At 48.5% G+C, this 21541-nt stretch overlaps 1 protein-coding gene and 1 long non-coding RNA gene across 2 annotated transcripts in view; one reads left to right on the top strand and one right to left on the bottom strand.

Annotated features, from left to right (window-relative positions):
• Positions 1 to 21541, top strand: part of LOC310835303 — a 481690-nt gene that overhangs the window by 181503 nt on the left and 278646 nt on the right. The window lies entirely within an intron of this gene.
• On the bottom strand, positions 505 to 19777 carry DMRT3 (doublesex and mab-3 related transcription factor 3; the record flags this gene model as incomplete). The annotated part of the gene is made up of 2 exons (XM_083719323.1): positions 505 to 2153; positions 19279 to 19777. 2 exons carry the CDS (start codon positions 19775 to 19777, stop codon positions 1189 to 1191), a joined length of 1464 nt encoding a protein of 487 aa, XP_083575449.1. The 3' UTR covers positions 505 to 1188.

Genomic DNA, 21541 nt, shown 5'->3' with positions numbered 1-21541 from the left:
TGTCTGGTCAGTTTTGCAAGGCTTTATCTGATGCACTAAAGGGAGACTCCCACATCTGGAGTGGTGTGTAATTTCAGACAAGCAGAGCCCACAAGAAAATCAGATAATAAAAGAATGGTACGAGGGGTTTTTAACAATTCAGGCAGACGTATGAAACTTCCCTTAGAAACCCTGCATTGTAACTACATAAACTTACTGGTATTAAAGGCCGCCAAGATATTAAATTGCAGCAATGCAAACATAGTGACGACATTGTGAATTCTCTACCACACTCAGCTAGACCCCAGTCCTTTGTCTCCACATCTCTTCTCATTCGACCCTATCAGTTTATGTACGCACCCAGTTCTCAGTTCAGCAGGCTGAAACTTCAGCTCAGAATGGTCTGTCAATAAAACCAGACTCGTTTATATGCTGTCCACACGTGCCATCTCTCTCCCAAATATAAATGACATGGTTTATAAAAATAAAAAAATTGAGATCATCATCCAAGTTTATTTTCCCCCCTAGAATCCTTAGCATGCTACAATACCCCAACAAATGTTAATCATGAGCTCATTTCTCACAAGACATTTTCATGCAACTCACAGCTGTATTTGACTTTCCATTGACATTATACAGGTTTCTATCTAAGCCATGTGAATCGTGTTGAAGGTGTCTCCAAAAAGTGTGCACACTTCCATTGCACGGGAGCGGCAGACTCTTGGCCAGTCTTCAATGAATCTTGGTTTTAAAACCAGGATGATTATTGTCATAAAGTCAACAAGGTCCTTCTTAAGTCCATTTGCCAATGAATTATTTGCTTTTGATATCTTATGTCCTGAGGAGTCCTCTTCTCAAACACTGCATTCAAGTACAATATCAACATTCCCAACTGTCTGCAAGGCAAGGCTTATTTGCTCCACACTAAAATGTTCTGCAATCCCTGGTTCCTCATATCTATGCTTAAAATTAATCTCCCCCCCCCCTTTTTTTTTCTGCAATAAACATTCAGCACTAAAGCCATGAAGTGGTAGCTATTTGGCATTTTCCAGTGAAGTGCAAGAAATAAAATAAGTTATGTCTTTATTGCTAAAGGATAGTAACAAGCAAAATCGCCTTTTTTATAATACAGTAACAAGGGCCGTCATTCCCTCTTCTTGATACCCAGTAGTTCTGCCACATTGCTAAATATCATTGTAAAATGTCGTTTTAAGAGGATGTGTTTAGTATTCTAGAGTCTGAGGAGTCCGATCTTTCATCATAGTCGTCTTCTGTATAAATAGGCTGCTTGGAGACAATTGGGCATCCATCGTCAGGGATGGAGATCCTGGGATCTTCTGACGGCCGCGTAGGAAGCACTGGAGAACTTCGGAAGACGCTGGTGGTATTGGTGGAGAAAGGGCTGACATACTGAGACCTCAGCTGGTACTGCTGCTGCAGCGTCATGGTGTTCCACAAAGTGACATCGTTGGGCAGAAACGGGCTGGATTGGTTTCTTGCCAAAGTATTCCTCAGCATCAGCGGGTACCGAGGTGGCTGTGGGAACGGGTGCTGTAAGGGGACAGCCAGCGGATTGGGCACAACATTACTAGAGTCAGCAGAAAACCTCAGTGTGTCTGGAACTCTGAAGGCAGACCCTACAGACCACTTAGAGGAAGAAATGGGATACGAACCCAACGTGTGTTCAAAGAGGTGACCATTTGAAGGCAAAACCAGACCTTCTGATTCTGCAGAAGTTCGGTCCCCCCCAGCTATGGAGGACCTGCTTGAGAGAAGAACCTCAACCGCACTCACCAAGTCACCCCCACAGCCCTTCAAGATTAATTCAAGCACTGTTGGCTTTTGGTTGGGAAATATCTTTTTTAACACCTCAAGGGGTGGCCGGTTGGCTTTCAAGCCAAAAGGCAGAGAAACTGTCCCTGACGGACCTTCGATCAGGAGGTGGTTTGGCTCTGGCTGGTACTTGGGGCTCTCAGGCCTGCTGTCGGCGCTGCCGCTGTTTTTCTGGATGGCGTAGCCTCCTTCATCCACGGACACAATCTCTGGGCTCTCTGGAGCGAAACCACTCTTGGCTTTTGTCAAGTCTGGGGTGCTCCTTTGGTCGGCGTCTTTGTCACTGTAGGTCTCGGCACTGTCCACTCCGCTGGCATCCCCCAGTCGATCTTCAGTCATGTCTGTAAAACAGAGGGCAGATTTGTTATGCCAGGAACAGCTCTTAAAAGGAAGGGGAAGTTCCAGTAAGTATTAAAGGAGGCGCTTGATAATAAAGTCAGACTGCTGGTTCATCGACTCGGGTCCTTCCCCATATCTGCTACCTTGAGGGTTGTTATGAGCACAGCAAATCAGAGATGGACCATTTTATAGTTCAAATCGGGGGAAATAAATACAGTAAATCAACCAAAGTACAAAGATTCACAAAATGTTTAGGGGTATGCGTACCTCCAGGGAAAAAAGCACTGGAGATGGACATAACAAAGCTATTCTGTCTGTCTCTGCATCTCCCTATAACAATTATTGCAGATTATGCAGAACTAGCAAAACTGACCTACAGAATCCGAAATCAGGAGGAAGCAAAATTCCAAAAAGACTGGAGTAAATTTATGGAGTACATAAATAATAACAACTGTAGGAATTTGAAGACTCTGGCAGGACTGAAATAAATCTTACGATGTAGATAGGATTGGATACAATAAGAAAGTGTGGGAAAGTAACTGACAGAAGAAAACCTGTTGAAGGGAAGGAAGGAAGTCAATGCTCAGCAGAGTGTGGGGAAAGAATATGAGTAAATGAGTGTTGAATTTTACTGTATTTGTTTGTTTGTTTGTTTGTTTGTTTGTTTGTATTAAATGAAACAGCAATAAAAAACATTTTAAAAAAAACAATTATTTCAGACCAAAACCCCTCACGCTATGGCAGTACCCTTTCATAGAATCAAAGGGCTGAGATGTACCCAATTGCAAGACGGATTTGCTGCTCAAGATAACGTCAGAATGAAGTACCCCCTTGTCAGCCGCACTGGAAGAGAAATTTGAAAAATCAGGCCACTGATCAGGAGTCGAAGAATATGGAAAACCTTCATGCCATCGGTCTCAGTTTTAAACTGTTGTATATCTTAACCTCACCACACTTAACCATCTCTTTGACTCTGTTTTCTGCTCCATTCAGCTTCACCCATATATTTGTGGTAAAAAGGTAAAGGGACCCCTGACCATTAGGTCCAGTTGTGGCCGACTCTGGGGTTGCGGCACTCATCTCACTTTATTGGCCGAGGGAGCAGGAATACAGCTTCCGGGTCATGTGGCCAGCATGACTAAGCTGCTTCTGGAGAACCAGAGCAGCACACGGAAACGCCGTTTACCTTCCCGCCGGAGTGGTACCTATTTATCTACTTGCACTGTGTGCTTTCAAACTGCTAGGTTGGCAGGAGATATTTGTGATACATGGCCAAAAAAGCCACACTCACAATATAGGGAGGGAGGACACAGCTTCTGTACCTCCCAAGCAGTGCAGAAAAGGATATTGCAGCAGCCTGCACTCTGAGTGAAACCTGCTGAAATCCCCCATCTTGTTGTTGGCATTCATCTGTATCGAGAAACATTGGAGTGCACTTCCGGGGGTGAAGTTAAACCGCTGTGTGTTAGCAACACTGAAGTGACCTCCCCAGGGTGCATGCCTGGGCAGTGTGCATGGAGGTTCTGGGCTGCCCAGACAACAAGACCCGTCCCCTTAGCCTCGCTGATGGGGTCTAAAGGAAAGCAGAGCAAGATATAATAATAATAATAATAATAATAATAATAATAATAATAATAATTTTATTTATATCCCGCCCTCCCCAGCCGAAGCCAGGTTCAGAGTGGCCAGCAACAATAAAAGCAACACAGTTCACATAAAATCACAAACAATCAACTGAAATGCATTCTAAAATCAATTCAAAATCAAATTGATGGCAACCATTGGGCCAGAGTTCTGTGAGGATTACCAAAGGAGGGGATCAGGCTGTGCCTTGGCCAAAGGCCTGGTGGAACAGCTCTGTCTTGCAGGCCCTGCAGAAAGATGTCAAGTCCCACAGGGCCCTAGTCTCTTGTGACTGAGCGTTCCACCAGATCGGGGCCACAGCCGAAAAAGCCCTGGCTCTGGTTGAGGCCAGCCTAACCTCCCTGTGGCCCAGGACCTCCAAGATATTTTTATTTGAAGACCGTAAGGTCCTCTGTGGGACATACCAGGAGAGGGGGTCCCATGCTGTCCGAATGTCTTAGGGGCTCAACTCGGGATTTGTGTTGGGCTTACTCCTTAGCCTTTTCTTCTCCCAAAAATGTCCCACAAGGTAGCAGAGGTTTAGGACCAGAGTTTTCCTTCTCCTAGATGGCCTCCCTTCCCAGGTGGACGAGCCCCATCTGCCCCTCACTTCCCTCTACAGCAGCCTTTCTCAAGCCATGGGTCCCCAGATGTTGTTGCACTACAACTCCCATCACCCTAGCTAGCAAGGCCAGGGCTCAGGGATGATGGGAGTTGTAGTCCAACAACATCTGGGGACTCACAGAATCGCTGCTCTACAACATGTGCAGAAACTACCTTCTTGACCCTTGGACCCATTCTTGATCTCATCTACTCAAACAGCCAAAGTCTGTCTTTGCATGCAGGGGAAACCCCTAACTCACCTGGTTTAGCTAACTCACCTGCACACAGCTCTTAAAGGTGCAGCAGTCCTTCTCTCTCTCTCTCTCTCTCTCTCTCTCTCTCTCTCTCTCTCTCTCTTGCATCTGACCAGCCTGAATATGTTGACTACATAAGTTACTACTATATGCTAATCCTGTCCTTTTCCTTGATTTGATAATAAAGGAACAACTAGCCACACCTTTCCACAGGGCCTTGCAGAGCTAGCCCCCCCCCTTTTTTTTACCCTGGGGATAACTGAAGTCTTATAAATAAGTATAAATAATTTTCACAAAAGTTATGCTGACAAATAATATTAGTTCAAGGCTTGAACTGTATCAGCATATAAAGACAAAATGGAAAATATAGATAAATATGCTGACGGAGGCCCCCTTTGGAATCGGAGGCCTGGGCCAAGTGGCCCATATGCGCCCCCCCCCCCCCCTGGGCCTGCCTTTCCATGACAAAAACCACAGACGTGCAGAATGAGCTTGACAAAGGGGATGTTCTCTTTTTCTCCTCTCCAACTTTCCTTCATTTAGGCAAATTCCCTGGAGCTCATATCTCGATGCAATACTCAGTTTAAATAACCAAGCATCACCAGCAAAGAACCTGTGAACATTCATGTCTTATGTTCTAACACATTGAACTCTATACCTACCCCAGCACAAAAATTTTCAAGTTTGTAAGATATGTACTCTTATTTAAGCTCATGTACCCTGGGACTCTCCCAACCACCAAATTTCTGGGGGCTGGAGGGTGAAGACTCATAAAACTATGAATCACAAAGGTGAATCATTATTAGGTCTGGAACATTTTCAGTGTGGTTTGAAAGAAATGTTTTATGTTAAAAATTCTGCTAATATTTTGGCTGTCCTTGAAATTACACATCCAGTGCTTTGATATTAAGCGGGGCTACAAGGCGTGATTAGGGATGCGGGTGGCGCTGTGGGTTAAACCACAGAGCCTAGGACTTGCCGATCAGAAGGTTGTGATTCGAATCCCCGTGACGGGGTGAGCTCCCGTTGCTCGGTCCCTGCTCCTGCCAACCTAGCAGTTCGTAAGCACGTCCAAGTGCAAGTAGATAAATAGGTACCGCTCTGGCGGGAAGGTAAATGGCGTTTCCGTGCGCTGCTCTGGTTCACCAGAAGCGGCTTAGTCATGCTGGCCACATGACCCGGAAGCTGTAAGCCAGCTCCTTCAGCCAATAAAGCGAGATAAGCGCCGCAACCCCAGAGTCAACCGCGACTGGACCTAATGGTCAGGGGTCCCTTTACCTTTACTTTTTACAAGGCGTGATTAGAACCATTTGCTGCACCCCTGCAGGCCAATGCTTTCTGTGTGTGTGTGTGTGTGTGTGTGTGTGTGTGAGAGAGAGAGAGAGAGAGAGAGAGAGAGAGAGAGAGTGTCTTACGTACCAGAAATAGTTTTGATAAGATTAGTTAAGGTTACAACAAATTTTACAAGGTTGGTAAAATAACAGTTTTTGTTAGAGTCAGTCAGTATTCAGAATGCACTCTGCAAGTTTCCATGTTGCATAAAACACTTTCATACATGGGTCATTCATTGAAAAATATCTGAAAAAGAAACAATAGATGTTTCTGAAAGAGAGTGTGTATTCCACACTTCCGTGCGTCCTGTGTGTAAATCGGAACAAGGGACAATCCACAGAAAACTTGATTGCCATTTGTTCCAACTTAGCGCAGGGCAAATGCAAAACCACTCAGACACACGCCTAGAAAACAAGGGGCATTTTTGCCATTATTTACAGGGAAATCAGGGAAGTTCCTACAGATCAAATTGGGAACTTACATAGTGACTGAAAGTATTTGCATGCCTATATGATTCTATTTTGTCTTATACCTGATAAATCTATACACCTCAACTCTCTGGATAGCAGTTCTAGCTGAAGGACTTAATGTTTACTTACTGTCAGGACTGCCTCTAGGTCCCAGCTCACAGAGGACCAACGCCCGGTTGATGTAATGTACAAAAGTCTTTATTGAAGTTTAGTTTCCATTTCAAACCCCAGAGCGCGCAGCCCTACGTCTTGACTCTAGATCGGCGAAGTCCCCTCTGAGTCACTATCCCTTCCGCACCAGTTCAAGATCCTAGCCCAGCTCCACCTCCTGCGCTGTTCCTTCCTCCTCTGGGTCCTTCTGCCCCCTGGGGTTTCCTCCTTCCTGGACTCTTCTGACGCTGACCCCCCTGAGTCTTGCCCTTCCTTCCAGCGGGCTTTAGGACCTGGCTCCCTATCCGGGCTCCCTGCTGTGCCGCTCGCCTGTACATTTGAACTTGGCGCGCGCGCCCAGCCGGTAACCTTCCTCCTGACCGTTTCCCCGCTCTCCGATGTGGGCGTGGTCAAACCTGACTCATCTCCTCTCGCTGGTGGTGAGAACACTGGTCCCGATTCCTGGGACTCCCCCTCCCTACTGCGCTCTGGTGGGGAAGCTGGTCCTGATTTCCAACTGCTGCTCAGGGAGTCCCCGCTGGCCCCTTCCTCCTGGGGTTTTCCCCCTGGAGCCCCCCTTGCCCTGGCCATCGGCGCTCCCTTCTGTGAATCTTCCGATTCGCTGGAGAGGCTCGTGGAATGACTCTGGCCACTGTCACTGCCTCCACCCCACTCGGATTCCTCCTCCTCGCTCTCCATTTGCTCCCCCTCCTGTGTCTCTGCTCCTGAACCCCTGACACTTACGATTTATTGCTCCGTTATTCATTTTTATGTTGCCTTGCATATATCAAACCGTATCCTAGTTAATTCTTCATTGAAACTAGAAGTCATCCAGAGTATAAGTTGAAACCTAACTTTGCTTAGAGGTCAAGCTGATTAAAATATATTTTGTTTTTTATGAAATGAAACTGCTTTGCACCTGGGATTCCACACATGCCTCTAATGGCTGTGCCGGCACACTTCAGTTTTGCATTTTCTAAAACTGAACGCTTGAAAAATAGCAAGTTTGTTATTAGACTTGAGACAGGTTCGGAGTCAAGTCCACAAGCAGTTTCCTCAAAAGTAGTGGAGCATCTTCTTTAGCTAAAATAATGTTAATAATAACTTGGACAGATTAAACCCTAACAATAAAATATTCTGAAAACAGTGTTATTTATGAGCAACAGAAAGAGCAAAGGCATCTACTGATTTCAACTATCACTTTTTATTTTAAGACATTGCACTTGATCACTTTGTTTCTTTTAACATTTTACGCATGTCAGCCTCAAATTGTTGTTTCTCATTGAGGTGACAGTTCTTTGACACTGTGCATACTCCTGGAACTGCCAAGGAAGCACAAATGATTTCTGGCTGAATAAATAGCTGAATTTATCCCAAATGAATTTATTCATTTTGTTTGTATTGGCTGTCGCTTTTCAGGTAAACAATTTGCAGCCTTCATTATTGCTTTCCACCGTTCAGGGGTTCACCTTCTATGCAGCTTCCTATTGTAGTTTAGAATAGGGATATATTCACACTCACCCATAAAACAGCCTTTGCAGATTTGACGCCATGTGCCAAAGTCACGTAATACTTTGATGGTTCTGAATCTGTGTGTCCTCAGAGAGGGAGACCTCCAGAGCGGCCCCTCTTTTCAAGAAACAACAGTCTAGTCGGAGGGAGTTCTCCAGGACATTTGATGGATGAAGATTTCCCCCTCCCCTCACCTCAAAGCCGTTAAGCAGAAAGTGCTGACTAGCTGGCAGGGAAGAATTTCTCATCAATGCTCTTTGATTGTATTTTGCAAACAAAATGCCTGCTGCCTGGTAACATTTCACTTGAGCCTGACCTTCCCCAAAAGTTATTGCTATCAGATTCGATTTACACTGTCCTCCCATGATTACTGTAATCTTTTAAACTGGGGAGTTCATTTATCAGGGAGGCAGGGAGTGCGAGTCAATTGTGCTTCTATCCATCAGATTTATAAGCTTCTTGCAGCTCAGAGGAGCTTCTGTTCTCAGGCCACGTCCCTCCAAAAAACAGCTGGAAGTGCTGAACTGCCTCTGGACTTCAGCAGTACTTTTTCCTGTGGGAATGTTCAGGGAGGCAGGAGAGGATATATTATTTATTAATATCCTTCCTAACTTGCTCTAGCAAGTTCCTTTACTGAGCAGAGTTTACATTCCCCTTTTTAATTGCACAGCAGGTAGCTGGTTGCAGGCTCGTGTGAGCCTCTCACTATCATACAATTCAGTACAGTCATACCTCGGAATAAATGTGCTTCAAGTTAAGTATTTTTGGGTTGCGCTCCGCAGTGACCCGGAAGTAATGGAGTGCATTACTTCCGGGTTTTGCCACGTACACATGCACAGTCAAAATGAAGTCACGTGCATGCGCGGAAGCGACGAAACACGAAACACAACTCGTGCTTGCGCAGATGCATGAATGCAGGTTGCCTTTGCTTAAGGATGCAAACGGGGCTCTGGAACAGATCCCGTTCGCATCCCGAAGTACCACTGTATTGAATTGTATGTTCCTGATAAGTTCCCTTTCATCCCTCTTAAAAGAATAAACACACCACAATCTTTTATAAAGTATATAAAAGTAGTTTACTCACATTCTGTTCACAGTTGGATCCCAGAAGGCAGACTTCGTTACAAAGTATGTACATGTGGATCCTATCCCAGGCTTCCTTAACCTCGGCCCTCCACATGTTTTTGGCCTACAACTCCCATGATCCCTAGCTACCAGGATCAATGGTAAGGGATGATGGAAATTGTAGTCTCAAAACATCTGGAAGGCCGAGGTTAAGGAAGCCTGATCTATACCATATGAAGGTAATCCCAGGGTCCTGGGATTTTTCGCATATCTAGCTAAAAAGCTGCTCCAACAACAGAAGAAGTCAAAAAGGGAGAGAGTGCAGCGTGCCCTGTACTTTTGTTACCTGGACAGGTAAGGTCACACCCACCTCTAAAAGGTAAAGGGACCCTTGACCATTAGGTCCAGTCATGGTCAACTCTGGGGTTGCTGTGCTCATCTCGCTTTATTGGCCAAGGGAGTCATCGTACAGCTTCTGGGTCATGTGGCCAGCATAACTAAGCCGCTTCTGGTGAACCAGAGCAGCGCACGGAAATGCCGTTCACCTTCCCGCTGGAGTGGTACCTATTTATCTACTTGCACTTCATGCTTTTGAACTGCTATGTTGGCAGGAGCAGGGACCGAGCAATGGGAGCTCACCCCATCACGGGGATTCAAACTGCCGACCTTCTGATCAGCAAGCCCTAGGCTCTGTGGTTTAACCCACAGCACCACCCATGTCTAGTCACATGCAAAAGAAATATGTCCCAGCCAGGAGGAAACAGGAAGTTTTTGACTGGCTGGACCAAACTTTCCCCTGCATGTCCACTCTAGGAAAACAAGGAATGTGGTACTTGACTGCTACTTAGGTATCACATCCCATGTTTCCAAAGTGAAGGAGGGGCCAATGAAGCCCTCCAAGGTTGTGTTGCCTGGAACGCAGGACACAAATCTCAGAGGATGCTTAGGGACTCACAAATGCAGGGCTGGGGGACCTTTGGCCCTGCACAGGCAGGTGAACCAGCTTCCATCAGACCCAAACAGCATGGCCAATGGCCAAGGATTATGGGAGTTATAGCAAAGGTGGAAGGGAGCACGGCCGGTTTGGTTGCACCGGGTGCAAGGCTTCTGGGGTGCTGCAGAAGACGAGAGGCGGGGTGCCAGATTTTGGTGCTGCACATGGCGCCACTGGCATTTGAGATGCCAAGGTCTGCCACTGGTTATAGTTCCACACTGAGGGGTAGTGGGGCAGGCAGGGAGGGACAAAACACCGCCACTTTTTCTACAACATGCTGTCATCTCATGGGACACTAGTTGCGAGTCCTCTGAACTGCAAATAAAAAAACTTTTCTCTGGGCGAAACCCACCAAATTACTTAAGCAGAAGAAGTGGAAGGTTACATTAGAACAGGGATTAAAGTGCTACTTTTATTTGGAAAAATCCCCAAGTCATTTTACCATGACCAACCAAATTGTCAACTGATTTTGTTGGGACTAAAGAAAGAAAGAAAAATGACTAAGGTTTTCTTTCAGCTGCGGAGTTTATAATGATAACTCATCGAAGCAATTCTATTTTTTTCCCAGAGACAGATGCCTTCCATAGTGTTTAAATAAGATACTGTTTAAGTAAGTTAAGGAACCAGCTCTCATTTAAGCAGATGTCGGCATTACATGTTATGAATTCTGCCCTGCAATCTGTTGGAGGGAGATGGTAGTCATTGCTTCTTTAGCCCAGAATCCTGAATGTGTAACCTGTTATCTGTAGTACCTGTGGGCGGGGGGGGGCGGGGGGGAGCACTTGCTCAGATATCCTTAAATTTCCAGGAGGGAAAAAAGAGATTTATTCAGCCTTCAATCGGCCCATAAGGTAAATGAGTCCAGAAGCTGACTTCGTGGCTGCAACATCTGCTTAATTTTTGTACACATACACTCCTCCTGACTCCCTGCTTTGTGTTAACATCTTGTCCGATGAAGATTTCTGAAGAATTTGAAAGCTTGCCACACTTTTATGATATTTTGGTTGGTTCGAATGAAGGAATTGCCCAGCTGTTGATTTCACAGGCCTTCAGTTTCAAGGAACTCAACTAGGACAAAATTGGCTTAATTGTAAAACAAAAAAATTGCCCAAGAATAATTCTAATTACAACACTGACACTTTTTTTGTAAAAACAAGGCACTGAACACAACGTCACTTGCAAGAGCACAACTTTCTTCTGAATTTCGCTCCTTCTCTTTAAGCCCACAGAACAAGGGATGCTGCAGGTGATGTTTTGTTATATAAACCAAACCAGGGCAACAGAAAGCCTCTACCACTCCACAATAAAGGATTTATTGCATTGTTTAAAATCTTTAGATGGATGCTCAGGACAAGAATATAACAAATATAAAACCTCAGAACACGTAAAAATCTTTTAAGTATTATATTTCCATTCATTCACGCTGGGAAAAATAGAATAAAAACAGTAAACACATATCTGCAGAAGGATGCAAGCAATCTCTGGAATCCTTCTCCCTCTTCTAAGACTTTTGGATTGAATTTAAATGTTTAAACATACCTCTCCCTTTTCAGGGAGAGCGACTGCATTGAGACGTCTGTGGAAGCACAAATCAACCCTCTTCAATTAAACTGTTTTTTTCTTCTTCTGTTTTATTAAATTTTTATTTAAAGTCAGCAGCAAAATACTGGAGGGGTGGGGGAGAATTGTGTGTCCCATCGCAGAAAGAAGGGAATCAATATATCATGGGTCCTCAGCGGAGGACTTAGAGGCAGGAACCACATATAATAGAGAAGAAAATCTTTAAAACAGCCATGTGTCTGAGTTATGTACGTGTAGATTCGTACTCCAGAACTTTGCACACATCGTTTAGAACCGGACTGGAGCAGCAGGAATCGCGCTAAGGCGAAATATGCAGGTAGCAAGTTTTCTTTCTATCTACAGGTCTCGCTATTTCATTCTCCCCACACCTTAGCCGCTTGTCGGCTACCTTGTTGACAACTGACAATTTGACAACTGACAATTTCTCAGTGAGAAATCCCATTTAAATCAAGAGGTCTTCGTCCCAAGCAAACTGGGACCGGATAATTGCAGCCTTAGGGAGAGCAATCCTAAATATGTTAAGCGGGAGTGAACCCCATTGATCGTACAAGGCAACCCTCTACATTTTTACTCAGAAGTAAGCCCTGTCGATCAGACTTTCTCCTAGAACTGCAGCCTTACTCCGCAGTGCGAGTGCTTAGAATTGCAGCCTCGCTTTGCTTACTGAAAACTTTAAGGCTGCGAACCTGCTAAGCACATTTACTCGGGAAGGGGAGAAAGAGTCGGGAATGAAACCCCCAAGAACACTCTTAACGCTTTCCCCCTAAAGTCCTACTGAAGGTGAAGGTAAAGGGACCCCTGACCATGAGGTCCAGTCATGACCGACTCTGTCCTACTAGCTGCAGTCAAAATGCTTGCAGATTCGGAGGCAAAACTGGAGAAGGAAAAGCTCAGTCCGTAGGTAGACCATTTGACTCTTAATATCAGGGCCGGATTTAGGTTTGGTGAGGCCCTAAGCTACTGAAGGGAATGGGGCCCTTTTTATGTCCAGCTGTCCTTTGTCAACAACAAATGGTCGCTGTTTTTTGTGTTGAATATATGCTATATGGTAATTTATGGACCTAAAAGGTATCTAAAGCCATTTGTACACAACAAAATATGTACCGGTATTTTATCAAAGTTTTTGATCCAGTACATCCAGGTGTTTCTTTCCTTTGCATTTTTGGGGGGCCCCCAAGAGAGTGGGGCCCTAAGCTATAGCTTGTTTAACTTATACGCAAATCCGGTACTGCTTAATATACGCAAAGCTATAGCTTGTTTAACTTATACGCAAATCCGGCACTGCTTAATATTGATGAGATTTTTATAGAAACTAGGAGAGGAGATGTATATTTTTAGATACTGTATTATCATTCCTTCCTCACCTTTGTAAATTCAGCAGAACGTATCCCTTTGCATCTTAGAATGAGGAAGCTTAGATTTAGCCTGTTGGTTTAAGTAATCCAGGATTATTTTAAGGCAGACTGGATTCCCCTGCTATTTCCCATTTTCTTAAAACAATAACCACGCAAACTGTCTTGCAAAAGGTAAAAATAACATTTACTCACTAGGAATAGTTGTTGAAGAGTAAGAGGTAAAGCAGCTTTGTTCAGGCAAGCTTAAAATGGTAACCAAGTTACAAAGACATAGTTGAGTCTGGTTTAAAATGGTGTCTGAGCAATGCAGCTCGGACATCCAGATGTTCTACATTGCTGAGATGAAGTTAAAAGGGCAAAGGGCAGAGAGGAATGCTCAGCCAGGTGAGGAGATTATAGGAATGGATACGCCTTCCCCTAACAGGGCACTGTGGGAGCGTCTCTCAGAGGGAATTTACAAGACTCTGAGCTTCAGTTCCTCTCGTGCGCCTATGTAGCAAACATGCATCGTTGGTTTGACTGCATTGTAAAAATCCCACAAATCTCAGGTTCGTGGGTTCGAGCCCATTTGGCAAAAAGTTCCCTGCATTTTAGGGGGTTGGACTAGATTACCCTCGGGTTCCCTTCCAACTCTACAATTCTATTATTCTTTTTTATGCCAATTCTTTTTTTATTGATTTCGCGTAATTTTCAACAAATTGTCACCAGGCTGTTACAAATTAATACAATTATTCTAAGCATCACACAAACCTTTAAATTCATGCTTATTGAGTTGCGCGCATTTCCAAAAGTGGGGCTGGAATCAAGTGGGAATATTTATTCTGGATCCGTAGGGAATGGTATACTATTCATTCCAAAGAACCCTTTGGAACTGGAGTGTGGAACTCGATGCGCTGAGCACGTAAGGCTGCAATCCTATGCAGAAAACAACATTCATTCGGATTTTCGAAAATTAAAAATAAATAAATCCCCAACTTCTTCCCAGTGCATCGCGTATAAAAGTGAAAACCGAAGAGGACTAAGTCGCGCGTCCCTCCTTCCCAAAAAAAACCAACAGTCGAGGTTTCGCCGTGTGTTGCAATATTCCTCTTTGGCCCCGAAATATCTAAATACCCCGGAGACGCGGCGGCCTACATTAATTCTCCCCACCTCTGCCCCGAATAGTAAGGATCCTGGGCACCAACTTCCCCTTCGTCTGCCTCGCCCTTCCTAATCTAAGCGCCTTTACGCAGCGCCGCCGTCCAGGCCCCCTCGGAGCAAGGTCGACGGCTCCAGGGTTGTATTCGAGTTCTGAAACCTCTCCCTCTCTTACGCACAGAAGCAGCCTCGTCTAAGACGACCCGGTGTTTGTATGGGGTGGAGAGGGCACGCCACACTATTCTTTATATTGTATGTATCCCATCCCAGCCACGTTTTCCAGAGGCCGAAATGCGCGCAGGTACCCAAGGTCCGGGCGGAAAGTCTTCGAGGAAGGGGTCGAGCTGGGAGACCGTCCCTCTGTGTCCGCAGCCCCTTCCGTGCTCCTTCGAGGAAAGGGGTTTGTTCCCAAGGGGCTACTGCGCTGGACAGGTAAACGCGAGTCTCTCCTTTCGGAGAAAGAGTCGCCGCCAGGTTTAATGGGAGTTCACCAATACAGAAGGAAAATTCCCAAAAAATTTCCTGACACAATCCGCCACGAAAGGGCCACGGCAGTTGTCCAAAAAGCAGCATTCCGTGTGCTAACTCCGCACACGCACTCAACAACGTCTAACCTTGAGAAGGAAAGCGACGCAGTGTACTCCTGAACTGTTGTTACACGAAAGTAACCTCGCTTCATTTCGAAAGAGTCTTGGAAAGCGAGGAACGTCTGAGTTTAAGGTCGCCAGGCCTAAGAGGAGGCAGGGAGGCCCCGAGATCCGCCACCTCGAAGCCAGTTCCGGATCAGGCCCACTTCTTGAAGTCAAAAAGCGCTCGTTTCACACTCAACGGGCGTCGTTGGGGATCGAGGTATACTATAAGTTGACTTAAACGAGGAACATCCAAAGCGCAGGGCAAGATCCGGCGGCGCGCCTCAAACCTTTGCTTCCAAGTGCAACGGAACTCCGGAGAAGTCCATTGTCTTCAGGGGGTCTTCTCTGAGCAAGACTAGTGTTAGATGCCACCCACAGATCTTCATGCGAAATCTGCACGGCTCTATTTTAAATCCCCGCACCTGGAGCTCAGAGCCACTGCGCATCCTGTTCCTCTGCATGTTTACTCGGAAGTCAGACCCACCAAGTTTAATAGGCCTCTCCCGAGTAGAGGATACTGTTGATACAATTTTTGTTTTTTCCACTTCCTACCCCTTATCACATAAAAAATAAACGTACACTGGCGGCCTCCTAATTGTTTGATGGGCTAAGAGAGGGAAGAGTTTAATTACCTATTTTAGGGGGGGACAAAACTAAATTGACAGTTTTACAACAATTCCAGTCGGCCCAGAATGCAGCAGGTATGATAGCCAGCAGAACACGGGGCTGAGCGCATACGAAGCCTATTTCAGAAGCGCTCCCGTCGTTTGTCAACCCTTCCTGGCGCTCTTCGGAACTGGTTATGCTCTCCAAGCCTTAAACATTTGGTCTAGATGCCCATGAGGGCCTTTTTCGTGCCGGCACCTCAAGAGTAGGACTCCTGGCTACGGGAGAGACTCGCTGTTCCCACTGTCGAGGGAAGAGGATTCTGCTTAAGCGAGCTTTTTATTAGCCTTGTTTTGTAATCCGGACTCTGCGAAATTTTAAATGTTTGGTTACTTAAAATAATTGTAACTGTTTTGTTATGACTGTTGCATTGGTTAGTGGGGAGTGATGGTCAGCTTTTAGCTGTCCTGGAAACGCACCAGATAAAGTTATTTAAAGAAATAAAGATTAGGAGGGTTAAACGTTTAATTCATAATTATGAAGGTGAGTGTGAGTTTGGAGACAGAGGACATCACCAAGAAGAAAACTGTCTACAACGAATATACTCCCGGGTTTATACACTCTCTCCCCCGCCTTGTTTCCCCGCCTCCTCTTTCATTTTCCAATTAAGCAGCAAAGGTTATTTCTACTAAGTCCCCTGCAAGCTAGCAGAGTACTTTGAAACCTGATAAAAGTCGCGAGAGGGGCCTTGATCTTGCGGGGAGCCGGCTTTCTCCACACACCCGCGCGCGCACAGCAAAATCACATTTGCCAAAAGGAAAACAGGGCGATAGTCGTTTCCTGATGGAACAGGGGGGACCAGGGCGGCTTGTGAGCCTCTCTGAATTTCCTAGAATGGGCCGCAGAGGTGATGGCGCAGGTTCCGCGCAGAAACAGCTGCCGAGATGGCAGATAAACCCCATAAATCCTCTCCCAGGGAGCTGTGAGGTCCTATGGGGATTTTCCCTGCTACCCTTATTAGCTTGTTACAAGCCTTTATTGCAGCGCCGCAGGACTGCTGCTGCTGCAGCCGAATCAGCCAGACCCTGAGCGCCGAAGGGTCTCCAATTTCACCAGGATGTTGTATATTTTTAGGACTCTCTATTAGTCGCAGTCTCCTCGCCGATTTGACACAGGTCGGCGACTTGTGGCCTGAATCTTTCCTGATTCCACCAAGTTTCTGCAGCAGAAAAATATGGCGGTGAGTAAAAGCCTACTCGGGCTGCATAAACAGGGCAGAAAACATTGTGATTCTAAGCGCACACCTGGCTCCCCAAGTCTTTGCAAAGCTTGTCCTGCGATCCTATGCATGCTTACCAGGGAGAAAGGCCTACTCACCAAGTAAATGTGGATAGGATTGGGCAGTAAGTCCCTGCTGCTTACAGTCCGAGCCTTGGTGCAGTTAGGCGCGCTGAATCTGCGCAACATTGAACTTCCCAGCGGTTGCACAGACTCAGGGACGCCACGACGCCGGCTTAAGTACAGTGCAATTCTGAATACGACCACTCAGAAAGCTCGACGGACCTTCCAAGAGGGCAAAGCGAGGTCCCAGGGGCCTTTCTTACTCAGGATCCGTTTTAAGGACCGAACCTGCTTATATTACACGGGATCTTCTTCTTCCAGAGCACAGCAGCTCAGGCCACTACAGCCAAACAAGATAACCGTCCGTTTCTCACGCTAAAAATAATGGCTTCGAACGATCACTAACCCGCATTTCACAGCTCAGTGTCTCTGGTTACGCTCTTTGATATTTCCCCCACTTCTTCTAACTATTAAATTCCCTGGATCGACAGGAATGTATATTGCAGTCTCCTCCTGTTCATCCCAAAACAGCATCTCCTCGCCGGTCGTTTCCGACTAGCTAAGTGCTGCGGTCTTTCCAAAGCCAAGCCATCGAGTCCCTACTTTTGAAAAGAGTGATATTTCTATGGTAGTTTTTGTTACGTGACTCGCACCATGGGGCCCCCCGGGTGGGTTATGTGGACTCGCCGGGGCTCACGGACCACCAATTGGGAATTACTGTTAAACACTGGGAAGAAGCAGACTGGACCGAGAGGGGGTCGGGCTGGTTTTATTTATTTATTAAACGAACCCGCAAACAGCAAAGTTACGGATGGGCTCCCTGGGCTAAAAGGTCCCTATCCCTGGCTCAGTATTTATGGATCCCCTGGATCCTCGACTCCAGTCACCTTGGGGTAGGCCCCCCGGGATTCCGCTTCACAGGGCGAAGCGCGCAGAGCAAAGGGAGGGTCAGCCTCTGCAGTCAAGATCGCGGCAGGATCGAGCAGGATCGAGTTGTTATTCGAAGGGGAGGCCCCACAGAGCTCACGAAGACTTACTTCCCAGTCGGCGAGTCTAGAGTTCACCCTGGACGGATAGGGACACCTCATCTGTACCGCGGATCTGTTACAAACCATACCGAGGTCTCTGAGAGATGTCGTGGGAGGGGGGAATCGAAATATTCTGAAATATCAGGTTCCAAATGGCCGGAGGAAGATGTCGCCGGGTCCTGGCGAGGCAGGTGAACAAGACCTGATCACACCTTTATTCAGGGAGGAAGAATCGCTGTGGAGGCGCTGTCCGGCTCCTTCAGCGCCCCTCGACGGCAGGGGGGCTGAGGCGCCTCATCCTTGGTGACCTGGGAGTAAGCATCACTAGAACCAACAGCGCTTACTTCTGGGTAAACACGCGCAATGTTGTACTGTGTGGATATCGCTTCTTTCCTTAAGAAAAGCTCACAGACGGCCCTTCGGGGTGGTTGTCTCTCAGCTTCCTCCTTGTTGTCCAGAAAAGAACTGGCGCCCTTGGAAAAAGAGGGGCGTCCGCGGGTGACAGCGAAACAGAGATCGAGGCCGGGTCCCTTCCCCTCCTGTCCTCGGCCTCGCGCACAGCAGCTTTCCACCCCAAAATCCGGTCCCGGTTGGGAAAAGAAGGGCCTGCCCCGCCTCCGCCTGTCCTCATTGCGCGTCTTGGATGTATGACAGCAGGCGAGCACTCTTGGCAAGCTCAGAGTCTCCCTCGCTCCCGGGACAACGGGGCACGCCGCCCCGCCAAGGAAAGTCGTCGGGGGACCAAAGGCCCCCATGCCGGCGCTTCTAGTTGCCTCCCAAGTAGGAGGCGGGGGGAGATGCGTTTCCTCCCCAGCGCAGCACCCACTTCCCAATGGAGACCGTTCCCCCGCCCCCGCTTTGCTCTTCCCCTTTCCTTCCCGACGGCAGAAGAAAGAGGCCGCCGCACACCATAGAGAAAGCTCCCCACTCCCCACCCCCCGCGAAGTTTTCCACGGCCCGGGGAAAGTTGCGGCCCTGCGTGAACCCACTTGGGCGCGCGGGAATCTCCCGATTCATTACAATACCCCTTTAGCCTTTGCCTAGGGATCGGGCCCCGACGCCGCAGGCATACAGTTTAAGCCGGAGAGCGACTTGCAACTAAGTCTCCACTAGATTTCAACCGGATTTGTTTTTTATTTCAGCGAAGTTACGACGGCTGCCTACAGCTCCACTTCGGAAAGAGCCTCTGTCCTCACCACCTTGTCCCCCGTCTATGTCTGCGGGAACTGCCTGCTTCCTTAGAGTAAATTCCGGGCCCTGCCGCCTCCCCGAGTTCCGGGGATGAGATGTGGTTCGGCCGCCTGCGCCCCGGAAGCCGATGAACCCCTTATAATCAACGGAGAAGTCAAAGCACCCTAGCTGAAGCCCCTCGCCTTGCTGCTTGTGGGGCCCGATGCGCCACTAGTTGCCTCTGGGCGCCTTGCCCCCCCGCACTCCCACTTACCTGCTTTGGGCAGCTGCGGCGGCTGGACGGCGGCGGGCTGCTCGGAAGCCCAGCGGAGGGCTGCGGCGGCCAGCTCCATCGGCGGGCGATGCGGTGTGCCTGGGGGTCCCTCCGAGGGGGCGACGGCGGCTGCAGCGGCTCCTGCTGCTGCTCCTACTCCGGGGTGTCCCGTGGTCGTGGCCCCAGCCGAGCTGGGCGCGGCGGCGGCAGCAGCGGGCAGGGCGCGCAGGGCGTCGGGGATGAGGCTCTCCAGGCTCTCGTTGGCCTGCTGCCTGCGCAGCGCCACTTGCGCGGCCATGACGCGCTGCCGCTCAATGATGAGGATGCACTTCTCGCACGTGCAGTCCTTGAAGCGGCAGTAGCGCTTGTGGCCCTTCAGCCACGACAGCACGCCGTGGTTGCGGCAGCGCGCGCACTTGGGCGTCCGCTGTAGGGGCGCCCTCGCCGGAGGCGCCACCGGGCCGCCCATGTACAAGTAGGGCGAGCCGTAGCCGTTCATGGCGCGCTGACAGGGCCCAGGAGAGCGGGCACGGCGGCGGGAAGGCGGGCGTGTGCGCAAGCCAGGGAGCGCAGCCTCGACGGCAGTCCCGGTACAGCCACTACGGCCTCGGCCCGCCGCTCGCCCGCCGCATCCTCACACACAAGGGTCTCGCCTGTGCGCGCCTTCGAGGCGGAGCTGGAGTACCGCTGGCAGACGGGCTCCGGGCTTGCCCGCCTCTTCCTCGACGCTCCTCCTCCTCCTCCGCGGCTGCGCTTCTTGCTCTCGTCGACCAGGCAACCACTCCGCCCCTTGCAGCTCCTTCCCTCCGCAGGCGCAGAGATCAGCGGCGCCCCTCCTTCCTGTCAAGCCGCGACGCCCCCTGCTCTGCCCTCCGGGAAGCGGCCCTTCCTTTCTGGAGAGGTCGAGGGAGACGGAGCGCGAGAGGTGGGAAGGGCGCGCGAGGGGCGCCGGTGCGTCCTGGAAAGCGCGGGAGGTTGCTGGCGACGTTCAGGGCGCCTTTTCCCTTCCACCGCCTGCGCGCATCGGGATCTGCTGACTGGCTCAGCAGCAGCTAAGCGGAGCGGAGATTGCAGCTGCCTTGAGTTTTCCCCGACGCCAGTTCTCTGTCTCTCGCTCCTTCACGCGCGAGCCAAGCACCAGACCCAGCCCAAAAGGAGCTCCGCAATCCCACACGATCTCTGGATGCCGCTTTTAGACCGGCGCGCTCTTGGCAGCAGCGCGATCTGCCCGCAAGATTGCAGGCTGACGCCTCTGGCGCGCCCGTCTGTACCCAGAGGATTCCGGCTAGGAAATAAGCGGCGCCCCCCGGCAAGCCTCGCGCGGATGAGTTGCTGGGAAGCGATTGGCTCCGTTCCGCCCCCTCCTCTCAAACTTTGAGGACTAGGGATTGGTTAGGAGCTGCCTAAAGCCGGAGGGCAGCTTCGAGGCTTAACCCTTTCCTCTGGGCCGTCTGTTTTTCACCAGCAACCGCCTTGCTACAAATGTCCAAGTGCCTATTGGGAGGGGGCCTTAGGCCCAGACCAGCCCCTCTGAGTGTTATCCCCTCCGTCGGAAAGAAAGCAGGAGAGGGATGCTTTAAATTGGCACGATATTATCTGATGGGGGTTGGAAATAAGGAGTACATGGCAGGGAACAATGCTTTCCTGAGGAAGAGCGGGAGCCAACATCCCGGTGCAGGATTCTTGTATCTTACGCGCTGCATCCTTAAACCAGCCACTCTGGCACAATCCTGCCGACTCCAATCTGACCTGCAGGTTAAAAGAGCTTAAAGGTTCGCCGGACCAGCGCCCGTGTCCTTAACAAAATACCTCCTGTCCGAAATAAAATTTAATAGCGCTCATTATTTTATTTTTTAAAAAAACCAGCAACTGGTTAATAGTCAATTTCTCAAAACGCGCGGCTAGAAAGGCTGTGGGATTCTACAAAAATCTAAATACAGTGACCGCGCGCACGTGACAAGGTTATGGAAATAATTCCGCAGGACTATATATCTTTGTATCGGATTTTTTTAAAATAAAATAAAATGCGCTATTGTGGAAACGCTTGATTTGTTCAGGTAAATACACCAGCCGGTTTTCTTACCAAACGGAAGAGAAGAGCAAACGCTCCCGGTCTCTTTATCTTGTTCGTTGGCTGCCGGTTTGTTTGGTTTTGCTCCGCTTTCCGGCTGCCTGCGAATATCAGCCTTTGTTATTTATTAAGCGAATGGTTGTGTTATTCTCTCCACCAAACGCCTCCAGAACAGAGTGGGAGCGTTAGAGT

The sequence above is a fragment of the Podarcis gaigeae genome, assembly GCF_964106915.1.
Source record: "Podarcis gaigeae genome assembly, chromosome: 17".
Classification (NCBI taxonomy): Eukaryota; Metazoa; Chordata; class Lepidosauria; order Squamata; family Lacertidae; genus Podarcis; species Podarcis gaigeae.
The sequence above is the reverse complement of the archived record's forward strand: the minus strand, read 5'-3'. Positions and strand labels throughout refer to the sequence as shown.